At 39.5% G+C, this 12,349-nt stretch overlaps 3 protein-coding genes across 4 annotated transcripts; all 3 read right to left on the bottom strand.

Annotated features, from left to right (window-relative positions):
* Positions 1-486: 486 nt before the first annotated feature.
* On the bottom strand, positions 487-1,026 carry LOC137940780 (dirigent protein 1-like). The gene has a single exon (XM_068785907.1). It carries the CDS (start codon positions 1,024-1,026, stop codon positions 487-489), a length of 540 nt encoding a protein of 179 aa, XP_068642008.1.
* A 331-nt stretch (positions 1,027-1,357) lies between these two features.
* On the bottom strand, positions 1,358-6,397 carry LOC137941710 (D-aminoacyl-tRNA deacylase). The gene is made up of 10 exons (XM_068787241.1): positions 6,336-6,397; positions 6,145-6,265; positions 5,811-5,991; positions 5,536-5,678; positions 4,989-5,052; positions 4,516-4,568; positions 4,334-4,389; positions 3,066-3,140; positions 2,682-2,864; positions 1,358-1,644 (listed from the first exon to the last, which is right to left on the bottom strand). Exons 2-10 carry the CDS (start codon positions 6,244-6,246, stop codon positions 1,557-1,559), a joined length of 945 nt encoding a protein of 314 aa, XP_068643342.1. The 5' UTR covers positions 6,247-6,265; positions 6,336-6,397; the 3' UTR covers positions 1,358-1,556.
* A 540-nt stretch (positions 6,398-6,937) lies between these two features.
* LOC137941244 (uncharacterized) lies at positions 6,938-12,247 on the bottom strand. Of its 2 annotated transcripts, none has more exons than XM_068786567.1 (2): positions 9,794-12,247; positions 6,938-7,321 (listed from the first exon to the last, which is right to left on the bottom strand). In XM_068786567.1, exon 1 carries the CDS (start codon positions 12,051-12,053, stop codon positions 9,990-9,992), a length of 2,064 nt encoding a protein of 687 aa, XP_068642668.1. In that variant the 5' UTR covers positions 12,054-12,247; the 3' UTR covers positions 6,938-7,321; positions 9,794-9,989. The 2 variants fall into 2 exon arrangements, with proteins under 2 accessions (XP_068642668.1, XP_068642669.1); XM_068786568.1 differs by lacking the exon at positions 6,938-7,321 and adding an exon at positions 8,124-8,898.
* Positions 12,248-12,349: the final 102 nt, after the last annotated feature.

The raw sequence follows: 12,349 nt of genomic DNA, 5'->3' as shown, positions 1-12,349 counted from the left end.
GTGATTTACGAAGACGAAAGGCTTCCTGTTGTTAACTGAGTTTGGAATGAAAATAGGAGGAGATAATGCAATTATATATATAGCTTAACGTCCGACAATTCTTAGATCGTGATCAGAGGGAGATAACAGGAGCTATGACTTGTCGTTTTAGTCTGCGTGGAATTTGAAAGTCATCAAATGGGAGCCTAGAAGTCAAATATTGAAATGGCGCATGGGGACGAAGAGAAAATTGGACTTGGATGCTAACAAGTTAGAAGCTTCACCATCGTTAGATCGTGATCGTGTTTGAACCAGTCAGAATGGATGATTATAAAATCGCAGAAAATGAAATATTACAAGTACCTTTGATCTTTTAAGCAGTCAAAATAGAGCACAGTGGAGTTTTTACAGGATTCCAATTACGACCATCATTAACTATTCTTAATAAGATGAACACGTCTCTCTCTGGTAATTCTTTAGGGTTTAAGAACGATAATTAGTCCTGTTTCAGTAATGCAGCACAGTCACATTATACCTAATGACAGCATTAAAGCGGATGCTGGAGTGAGTCTGTGCCAAGCAATATCCCCGAGCAAGTCGGAAAATCCCCGTTCCTCCGACAATCGGCATCTCTCTCACCTCTTTGAAAATGGGATTCCTGCCCAAGACACTGAAAGAGCTTCCATTGTAAGAACCGGTTATGAAACTGTATGTGAGCATCATTAAAAGGCTGAACTCGTCTCCCATCGAGGTCGCGGCGTACATCCCTTGTGCCCGTCCGACCAACTCCGAGCTGCGGTCCGGGGAGACGGTGAGCGGATCGTCGATCGCGTACACCAATCCGAACAATGCTGCGAGGGTGTCCGAGGCGGAGAAGTTGAGGGGCTGCCTCGGTGCCACTTGGGTGACGGTCGCGTTCGGTCCATCGACGACGTCGTGCATGTAAAAATGGAGATTTGCCACCTCGGTTTCTAAGCCATTCGTAGCTGGTGCAAATAGGAGGAGCAGGGTCATAGCAAGAAGCAGCAGAAGGTGCCTCCCCACCATTTTGGTTGCTTCGTCGAGCTTTCTTCTACCCGTAGATCTGCACTAAGCTAACAAGGTTGATTTATGAAGTGGAAAGGCGGTAAGAATCCTTTCGCAGTCATCCATTCATTTCTTACATCCCACCCACTTTCCGTGCCTTGTCGAGTCTTGAATTTGTATAGGAAGTTGATGAGAAACTTCGACCTACAGAGACCGACGAATTAGAAGCTCCAGATTTAGCTGATTGTCGTCGTTAGATCCCGATCAGATGGGACGAAATGCAGCCGGTAGTGGACTCATGGACGGTAGGAGGGGTACGTCGTGGTAAACAACGAAAAACTAGAATCTGGATCATATCTTTCATGACATGACATGACATGACATTGTTGTTTGATTTGAACAAAAAATAAATCTGTGATGGAAAGTAAATAAAATGGTTGTCGAGTTTGTCTGAGTCACCTCATAAAAAATTACATTATTTTAAAAACATTGTTCAAAGAGATTTATTGAGTGGAAGAAGTCTTCCAGAAACGGAACCAGTTGAGAGGAGATTAGTAGAAGTCTTCTGGCTTTCCGACCTTTATATTCTCTTCTGCTAGGAAGGTCATAATAGCAGTTTTCTGCCAGCTTTTGAAACTCCTGCACCCACAGTCGTTACTAAGAAACCAACTCTTTCAAAAACTTCAAATTGACTATTCAGCTCTATTCAAGCAAAAGCTAAAACCCGTGCAAAGAAGAAACCAGTTATTTATAGTTAACATGGTTAGAAGATGACAAATAGACACATTCCGGAATATATTATACAATCTGATAACATGGATGATGCTGATAAACGAACCAAAACTATAAAAAGCATGTGTGATTTCTACATTAAAAGCACTCTGGGTCTCGAATATAGTAAAAATCAAAATCCATGAAACACTAAGGCACTCTTTGGCCAGACAGAAAATGGGGGTAAGAAAAGAAAATGAAGAGCTAAGCTTTTGTAAAACCTCATTTTTCACTTAAAACTCTCTCATTCTCTTTTCTTTTTATCCACTTACTTCCATGACCACCAAGGCTTTAAAAAAAAAAAAAAATTTGCCTACCAACAAGGACTTAGTTAACTACAAGAGGTGCTTCCTTGCTTTGTCTAGTTGCACCAATGGATAAAGAAACTAAATTGATATTTTGAGCCAATTTCATTTTTGACATTTACTCAACATGGCCACCTTGGCACCTTTCATTATTCTTTCGAGGAAAAAGTACACCTGATGTAGAAATGTGTCTTCTAGCTGACCCCTCTGGAGGACATCACAAGACGAGGTTTAACAAAAGGGACACATCAGATCCTTTTTTTCAGAGTATCTAGAGCTTTTATTTCAAAGATCATTTTCGTCAAGTTGGAACTGGAAATTTTTTTACAGCAATCACTTGGTAATGAGGCCCTTCAAACAACGATCCAGTGTGCAGTTCTGCAACATATTACATTGCACCCATTATCATATTTGAGTAACCATTTGAGTGAACTACCTGTCCTGGATAGTTCTGGCTGATATGTAAATGATTAAAGGCATTGTTTTGATTCCTTTCAATAAATTAAATTTGACAGAAAAAACTTACTGGTGATCGGGCTGATATGTAAATGATTACTGGCATTATTCAGTCAATAAATTAATTTTGACAGAAAAACTTACTTGTGATCTATATGTGCAATAACTTCACCTCCTGGGAAAGCAGATTTAGTAGCATCATATGCAACTTTGATAGCTTGTTTCCATGTCCCTCCAACATCATTCCCCTTGTTCCTTCCTTTATTTGGATCATCCATGGGCAAAGAATACCCAGAGAGAAGGTGCCCAACCCACACTCCCTCTTTCCTGGAAGTATTTCCAATTAATCATTTATTTATATAAATTGGAAATGAAGGTGCATGGTCAGAACTTTTTAATTCATGAAATTATGATAAAACATTGAAGGAGCACTGATGACAGGAAGACATCATGCAAATCAATTTAGGAGAAGTTATTCCAAAGAAACTCAATGGAAGGAAAAAGTAAATATAGTCAACAATGGCTTACAGAGCAATATCCATATGTCGAGGTGCATAATGGCCGCCTCCTATCCCAAGGAGCACCTTATTTCTCTCACAATTTCTGTCAAATGAAACAGTCTAGCTAAGAACATTGATAATTAAAAGAGGAAATGAGGCTGGACTTGATAGCTGTACCCAAATTTTTTCTCTTTAAAAAAGTTAAACCATTTTCAAGAATGCCATTTATTTTATTATATTTATAATAATGCCATTATATCTATTTTATCATTAAAGATTCATAAAAATGAGAAAAAAAACTAAAATTAACATCAATCATGAATTCTGGGATAACAAATAAATGTAGAGTAAGAAAAAGTAAAGTTTTAAGTCATTCAATTCAAATTTGATGGTTTAATTAAATAATGGGTGCACCAAACTAATATTGGACTTACATCCATATTCCTTTTTTTCTAACTAAAAACCTCACAGCCCAAAACAGAAACAAAATGAAGCAAAAGAGCATTTCATCCTCTTTCACAAAAATAAAAATAAAAATAAAAATAAAAATAAAAAGAGCATTTAATCAATCAAAGAACCAGGAAATTAGGGACAAAACTGCTTTTAACCAAAAAGAAAAAGTGCAAAAAAGAAATAATGAAAGCATTCCAAAAAGTTGGGTGTGCTTCACTTTCAGCCAAAGCCTGTACTCCATAGAAATAACTCCAGGCCTCCAATAAATAAAAATCGGGACACACTTTTTTCAAGCATCACCCAGATTATGAGTCAGAAGCAATTCAGTCATAACAGATTCTTCATAGAAAAAAATGGTAATTAAATGCTGGGTAATATGCTAGCAGCTTTGTGCTAACTCAAAGCTGGGTCCTGACCAATTTTGGTAACAATTGCAGGGTAAAGGATCTGTTAAACACCACACAGACAAAGCAAATTTATTTATCAAGGCATGGTAATGTTCACTCAGAAGCCTCTGTCCAGGTGTAAAGGGCTGACAACACAGGGATTTCAGTAAGTCGAGTAACCTACACACAGATCTACATTTTGCCCATTAATATGTTTAGACATCAGAAATTTATGCACCAAGCTACTGGATTTGCCAAGGTGCTGCAAACCACATGTAAGGTCCACGCATGCATAAGTTGGGAGTAAGTTCAAATCTGACCAAGTGCAAATATCCCCATCCAAGCACCAGATGAAAATGGGAAATTAGTGTCTAGAGTTACGATAGAGAATCCTTGAAATGAAATTACATGAATAATTATAAAAAATAATTTTTTTCTCAAAAAATGTTTTTATTACCTGTTCCAATTTCCTACACCACTGCCACCACCAAGCCCAAGGCCTTCCCACACTAACTTCAACCATCAGAAGGGAAACAATATCAGTAAACATGAATAAGACACTTGACTTCAAGAGAAGGGTACAAGTATGGGAATAACTGGAAAAAAAATATTCAATCAATTTGCTCAAAACTACCCAACTAGAGCAATAGTTTGTGCAGCATCCTGCCTCTTCCAGTACTCTTCTGTGCTACCTACAAGAGCAACATAAAATGAATCAAAGGGATCCAACGATTTGCTTTTGTATTAGAGAAGACCAAAGTATCTCAGGAAACACCAAATTTTTTTTTTTTAAAAGTCACCAACTTATAAGAATGACTCAAACACTATATAATATCTGAATTACTGTATAGAAAAAATATTTATATAGACTGAAAGGCCAAATAGCATGGAAAATGCCCTCAGTCAATTAAAATTTCTAGAAAAAATTTCATTTCCAAATCCAACTTTATAGGGCAAGATATGTTAGCAAGAAGTTAAACGGATTTCCAAGTTCCTGCTGTAATGTTGAATTTTTTTTGCAAACTGTATGATATAAAGAAGCTTACTGGTATATGTTGCAGGGCTATTTCTATTAAAACATGAGTTAAGTATCATTATTTGTAGAAAATTACCAATCTCAACAAACATTGTTGGAGTGTTGACAACAGGTCCATGATGAGTTGCTTCCAAAGTAATCTACAAGAAGGGGAATCATAATAGAGTTATTCATCCTGAATTATATGGAAGAAAGGATGAAATGCCAACATTGATTTTTTGTTGTTTCCTGAACTTCACTGATGAGATCCGGGCATGGGTTCAGTGTGATGCTCCGGCATGCACTAAAATAGCATTTTATTTATAATTAAGACAGCTTAGCTGAGTGCAGAATGGAAGCAAAACAGATTTGAGCATCTCAGAGAAGATAAAGTTAGAAAGTATTTAGCCTGAGAAACTTCAATATAGAGGAAAAGATTGCATTGAGTTCATAAAAACCTTTTCATGAAAACAAAGAATATTTGATGCTTATACTTTTGAATAATCTTCTATGATGAAACAAGCATCATTTGTTTAACGAACATACACCTTTTTTTAAAAAAAATGGTCTAACTGACATAGGCATTAACTAACCAAATTTAGGTATTAGGAAGATCAAAAGTATCTCATATGAATATCTAATACCTCAAATTCAGGAGTGAGATTATGATCTGTTGCAATTGTCTTTAGGAGTCTTAACCACGGCCCAATTCGGGGGTTAGATAACCCCGCCCATCCAGGTTTTCCTCCAGCAGGAGGTATTTCATCTTCCGTCAAATGAGGCACGCCTAACAAACAGAATACTGTCTTTGAGAGCAGTTCTTCAAACAAGCAATAGTCAAAGCTATAGTTACCAACAACTGCAATCCAGTAACTTGAAAAGCTACAAAATTTGTACGTAAGAACCAAACGTGACATACCTATAGGATGAACTGTAAGTGCTGGACGATTTGAAACAGCAGTATGCTTACTAAGGAATATGACTTCATCCACTACTTCACCCGTCGCATCCTCCCATCGCTTATCCAAGTTATCCTCCGCCACGATACTGTTATCATGTTTCAATAATCTCACATCTCCATTAACAAAACTTGGTATATCCTAAACCCGCAAAAAATCAGAATATCATAAATTTCCATCAGACGAAAACTCATGTCGCGAGTTCATTAATAACACCTCCATGTCTTCGAAGTCGAATACTAGAATTGAAAAGAACAAAATTAACAAGTGATACTGGGTGTAAATAAAGCACACCTGCACGAAGGGACCGGGGTGCCAGCCGGGCATAGCTAGGAGCGCGGAGGCGGGTCCGACGGAGGCAGGATCGATTGTCGTTGCCACCACAAGCTTCACCATCTTCCTACGCCCTCACTCCCTTTGTGGCAATACGAACAACATCAGCAGCAATAAAGACAGAACTGAAGAAAAACGAAGTAAGTCCTTACTGGAAAGCTGAGATCCTTGTCTGGTCTGGCGATTGGGAGACGAAATGTTGCACGCGTTTCTTAGCCCGGGGGGGGGGGGGGGTGGGACGCAAATCCGCGTTATATAGAAGAATTTCATTTTGCTTCTCCTTCGCACCCCGTTGAATCGGCATGTAAAACCAGGGAAGGCAAGCCCCTCGAATTGCGATCACTCCCTGATCTTGGACCGTCAAACAGGTGGGACCCACCCGAGACTGCCCCAAAACCACTTAGCGATACCACACGTTCTCCAGCTAGGACATTCTATTACCCGTTTTGATTAAACTCGTAAATAAATGAATAAAAATATATAAAATATAATGTATAAAAACATAACAAAAAAAAAAGAAAAACATTTAAGTATTATAATAATATAAAATAATAAATTTAAATATAATTAAATTATTTGTAAAATATATATATTTAAATTAGGCTATCTTCTATATAGGAGTGACTATTTTCTTATACTTGCATATGAATTGATACATCTTATTAAAGGGTATTCATGAGGTTCAACCAACAGATCTTTGGAGTTCACAGAAACATGAAAGCCAGGAACAAGACTCAAGTCTAGAAATACAAAATTAAGGGAGAAATGAAGAACAAAACATTTCATATCAAACCAATCATCATGTTCAGGCCTACCGTTACATGCTCCATCTGCAATATCAAATCTAGCTGAAGTATACAAGAAAACGATGAAGATTACATTTGTCGCAAAATCTAACACCATAAGATTATCCTAACTGCTCACAACAAATTGACTAGAGAATGTATAAAATCAAACTGGTTAAGGTATATCATCAGTTAGAATTATAACATGTTAACCCAATTCATGTCTGACAACTTCTAACAGGAACACTTTCTGGACAATGAGCCAAGAACCTGCAATTGAGCCTTGCCATCTCAACCATGAGAAAGGAGATCAACAGCCAATACCCTTTTATTCGAAGTCCAATGCCTAGTAACTGCAAGAATGGAAAAGCTCCTTTCAATTATAATCTAGACTATAAAAGAAATGTGCAAGAACAAATTCATAATTATGACTGCTAGGGTCACCACAGGTTGCCACACATAGATCTGCAGAACATTAGAAGATCATTTATTAAATTAAACTAATTACATCACATTAACCAAGCATTACTTTGCATCATGTACAAATCTATATCCATAATCAATTTCATAATATAAATATAATCAGTTTCAAAAAATATATATAAATATAACCAAATTTTTAGCCATTTCTTGGAATGGTTAGGTTAGCTGTAAATTTGATAGGCAACCCAAAAATCCCCAGAAATATTTAGTTCCTTAAGCACTGAGCACAATTAATCACTAAATAAGTGCAAATTTGTAAAAGAATACAACTGTCATCAGACATTCTAAAATATCAGGAAAAGGCAGAACTAGAATAGAGATATATAGGCTTGACAAGAACCACATTTGCTGACAATCTGCATTTTAGTTTTGGCAACAAATGCAACCAAGAGCCCAGTGTTTCAGAATGCACTTTTCAATTTGTTTTCTTTATGAAGCAGACAGCCACATGAATTTAATTATTCTAGCTGCTCCTTTTTTATGAAAAGAACAAACCCATTCCCCTGTTGTCATTTTGAGAATATCATGTGATCAGGTATGACTTTGCAAATTCATAGTTTGGCACTACAGCAGTTCTAACCGGAGTAGTAGTAAACAATAAATGCTGTAAGGGAGAGTAGAGAAGAAGTACATGACACAACCCAAAACATTACAAAGTTTAAGTGCCTAAAGTTAGTCTTGAGCCATCTTAATTGCTTCGAATTTTAAAAAAAATTACATATGCTTCTTCTTATAAAAAATAAAAAAAAAGTTACATAAGAACAAATAACTTTTTTTTTTTTTTGAGACTTTCAGAAAGCACAAGACAAAGTACAAAATGGCTACAATCAACAGACAATGTCCTCCATAAATCTGCTACTCCTAACTGGAATACAACCTCTTGATCCCTCGCCAAAACTTGTGAAGAGTGTGGCTTTCACAAGTACTTGAACCCATCTGATCAGATTGACTGAAGTATGAATTTACAAATTCTTACATTGGCATTGCAGCAGTTCTAACCGGAAACTGTACACAAACATGTCATGTAGGGACTGTAGGAGAGGAAGTACATGACACAATACTAGACATCCCAAACCACAAAGTTCAATTGTCTAAAGTTGTCTTGGGCCATCTTAATTGCTTCAGAGTTTTACAAAGATTACATGTGAATGGAATACGAAAGAACTTTCTTTTTTTGCAGCTTACAGAGAGTACAAGACAAGAGTACAACACAGGTAGCATCTACACACAATTTCCTCCATAAATCTGATACTCATTGAAACACAACCTCTTGATCCCTCAACAAATCTTGTCATCTTTGTGGCTTTCACATGTACTTGAACCTTGGCCCAACCATGAAATCCTCAATATCATCTTCATTGCCCTCCACAACAGCTGAAAGACAGTTCTTGTAGGAACTTCCCTCAAGATCGGGACATTAGAAACTTCAGCTTAGAGAGGCAAATTCCTATGGGAAATTTAAACTATTCAGCATTCATGTCTGAAAGCAATAGAGGACCAGAAACCGACAGATAAAAGGATGATACTGATTATCACTGCTTCTAAACAGTACATATTCATTGGATACATCAACCTAAAAGATCTGAGGCAGCCACTAGCATCAGCAACAGAAAATAGAGGGCCATTAATCCATGGTTGGGGGCGGTTAGATCCAAGACATGGGATATTATTTAAGTCTTTACTAGATGTCATCTTTCAAGAAGAAGAAAAAGTTATTTACCCATATAACCCATACAAGAACATGAAAGATACACAGCCATGAGAAAAAATAATATAATAAATAAAAGATATAAGATGAGGGGTTTAATAAAACAACTTTAACACAAAAGAGGTAGGAACTAGGAAGAAATCTTGGATAGACCACAAAATGAAATTTTTAGATCCAAAATATGAGATTATAAAAAGAAAGGGTAAGGGATAGGTGTAAAAAGAAACTTTTGAATATATCATCTCAAAAAGAAAAGCTACAGCAGATTCCAATGCATCATATGTTCCAACAGATCAAACCCAACATCCCGGGCAGATGACAATTTCAACTTGGCAGAAAAGAGTGTTCAATTATGTTAGAATTTCTGACTAAGAAATACAGTTCCAACAGCTTATTCAGTTACCATTATGAAAGTTTTAGAACTTTTTTCGAGACAGAATGTCTTTGGAGGCTATTCCCAAGAGAGTATGCATAATAGGGAGTGAACCAGTACAAGAAACATATGAATGTAAATATATCAGAAAATAAATCCATAAAAATCCAGATAAAAATGCATTGTCAAAAAACCAGAGCAATATAGATCTAAAAAAATATTTTTGTAACAAAGAAAAAGGATAAGAAGAACCAGACTTACATTTCCCATATGCAAGTTGCAGCCTGCAAGCAAGCAACATCACCACGGTAATCATTTGGGGCATTGAAATCATAAGTGAAACAAAGAACTGTACTCCAAAGACAGATACTCAAATGGCCCCCATGCTAATTTAACTATTATGCTTCTTGAGCTGCAAGCATGGCTCCTAGTTACATGAAGTTTTTCAATACTCATTTCACTCAGAAGGAAGTCGTCGCCTCTTGCCATGCTCCACCTCTCTTGATCTGTGACGTTGTTCATCCTCATGAGACATACGAGACTTGCTCCGCGTCCTAGATGAACGCCCCCGGTCCCACTCGTCATCATGATCTGGCTCACGTTCCCTGTACCTATGGTTATCTGAATATCTGTCTTTTTCCTCTCGATATCTATCCCGATCATGTTCACGACTACGGTCTCGGTCTCTCTCCCTATCCTTATCCCTTTCACGATCCCGCTCGCGTTCCCTATCCCTTTCCCATCCCATTTCCCTATCATCACGGTGCCTTCTTTCAGACCAATCCTGTCCCGGACCTACATCTTTCTCAGCCCTGTCCCATCCCTCCCTCTCATCTCGGTATCTTCTATCTGAACCAGCACCAGAAAAGTCTCGGTCTGGAGCCCTATCTCTATCTTTCTCCTTTGAAGGATTCGACCAACCTCTTTCATGACTACCCTCACCATACTGTTGATCTGAGGTAGCATCCTCCCCATAACTAGAGTCACCAACCTTACCTCCTTGGTCCTCACCCCCCCATCCAGCCATGCTTGGGTCTGACCACATACCAACTCCAGACCCATCAACTCCAGCACCAGGCATCATGCCCATCCCACTTCCGTGCATCCCCCTTCCAAAAAAAGCTGGATTTACATGTGGAGCTACCCCTGGCATCCCCATGCCAGCAACTGGGGGAAATGTGGGCATAATCCCAGAAAAAGGAGTAGTTGGGCCAGCAGGGAATCCACCATAACCACCCATTCTTCCCATGGCAGCAGCACCATATGAAGGATCAAAACCCTGACCCATCATTGTTTGGGGATGCAACAATGGCGGGGTTGCTGTCGCAAGCCCTTGCCCAAACCCAGTCCCACCATTGCCCATTATTCCCCTCCCACCCATCCCCATCCTATTTCTCATGGGGCCCATTTGCCCCCGGCTCCCCATAGAACCACCACGTCCCCAGCCACCCCGGCCGAAATTTCGACCTGCATCCCCACCTTGGTAATTTGCACCAGTGGAGATGGCATTTCCTCTGCCAGTACCACTAACTTCTCCTGGCCGTCTTCCTTGTTGCAGGGAAGCCTGGGATGTGGACTGGTTCTTCACTTGCGCTTCTCCCATTCTTCTAACAGTATAAGGAGAAGCAAAAGCCACAACACAAGGCCTACCATTAAATACATAACCATTCATTCCTTCTTTACAAGCAGATGCAGAAGCAGGGTCATAGAATTCTACCTGACAATAACCTTTAGATTTCCCACTGGCCTTCTCATCAAAGAATTTCACCTCTTTCACCTGGCCATACTTCGAAAGCTCACTCTCCAGCTCAGCGTCAGTCGTCCACCAGTGCAATTCTCCAACGAAAAGGATGGTCCCAGCTTGGCCGTTGGTGCCAATTCCACCGCCATGACCACTTCCGCCATTAACATTCGTACTTCCTCCAACTCCAATTCCAGCGCCAGCTCCAGGTCCAGGTCCCTGGCGAGGAAAATTTTCGTTCACAACTGGTTGAGGCTGATGCTGAGGCTGATGCTGAGGCTGAGGTTGAGGCTGCAAGTTGTTATTGCCAATCTGCCCTCCTATTTCAGTTTTAACTGAAGCTTGTCCTAACTCTACCCGCATTCCCCCTCCTAGGCCACCGGGACCGCTAGGGGTGGCTCTCTGCACTACTTCATTCCCTCTATATCCCGACTCACGAAAACCCTTCGAAATCCCTTGCGGAACAGGTTCTTTATCCCCACCACCATCTCCGGCACCGACACCAGGTATTGAGACCGAAGCAGTGGCAGACACACTCATCGTGGGAAAAGCCGGAGGGTCGCTTCGTTTCTCCTCCTCTTTGACAACATTTTTATAATCTACTTCCTCGTTTTTCCTAAGAGATTGAAGAAAACCTTCCCCGACATTGACATCGTTGTAGAGATCCTCGTAATCGTCATCCTCTTCCCCCAAAAAGCCGTCGTCGGCGACGGCAGAAATAGCTTCGTTCCGGTGGAAATGTTCACCGTGATCACCGTAACCCCCATCGCCGTCCTCCATCGACCTCCCTACAGGATAACACCACTAATGGCTCCGATATATCACAGATTCAGAGTAGGAAAAAGTGAAACAACCGACGCGTTACCACTGCAATAGACAAGAATCCGTCGTCATCGATACGGGAGAGCACGGTCCGATGCCCCAGTCCCAACCCGAAACCCTAACCCTAGTCTGGAAATCAAGGAGACGTTCGTCTTCCGAGTCTATCTTTCCCGTTCAGTTCTTTTCCCATTTATTATTCCAGTGCCGTGACTAGTAACTTGTAACGGCTGGACGGCAGGCTCGTGTGGCACGAG

Source organism: Aristolochia californica, unplaced genomic scaffold (assembly GCF_029961685.1).
Source record: "Aristolochia californica isolate CCGP_79_NKW_82.1479 unplaced genomic scaffold, dmAriCali1.0.hap1 SCAF_9, whole genome shotgun sequence".
In the NCBI taxonomy this organism is placed as follows: Eukaryota; Viridiplantae; Streptophyta; class Magnoliopsida; order Piperales; family Aristolochiaceae; genus Aristolochia; species Aristolochia californica.
Note: the sequence above shows the minus strand (reverse complement) of the source record. Positions and strands in the feature narration are given on the sequence as shown.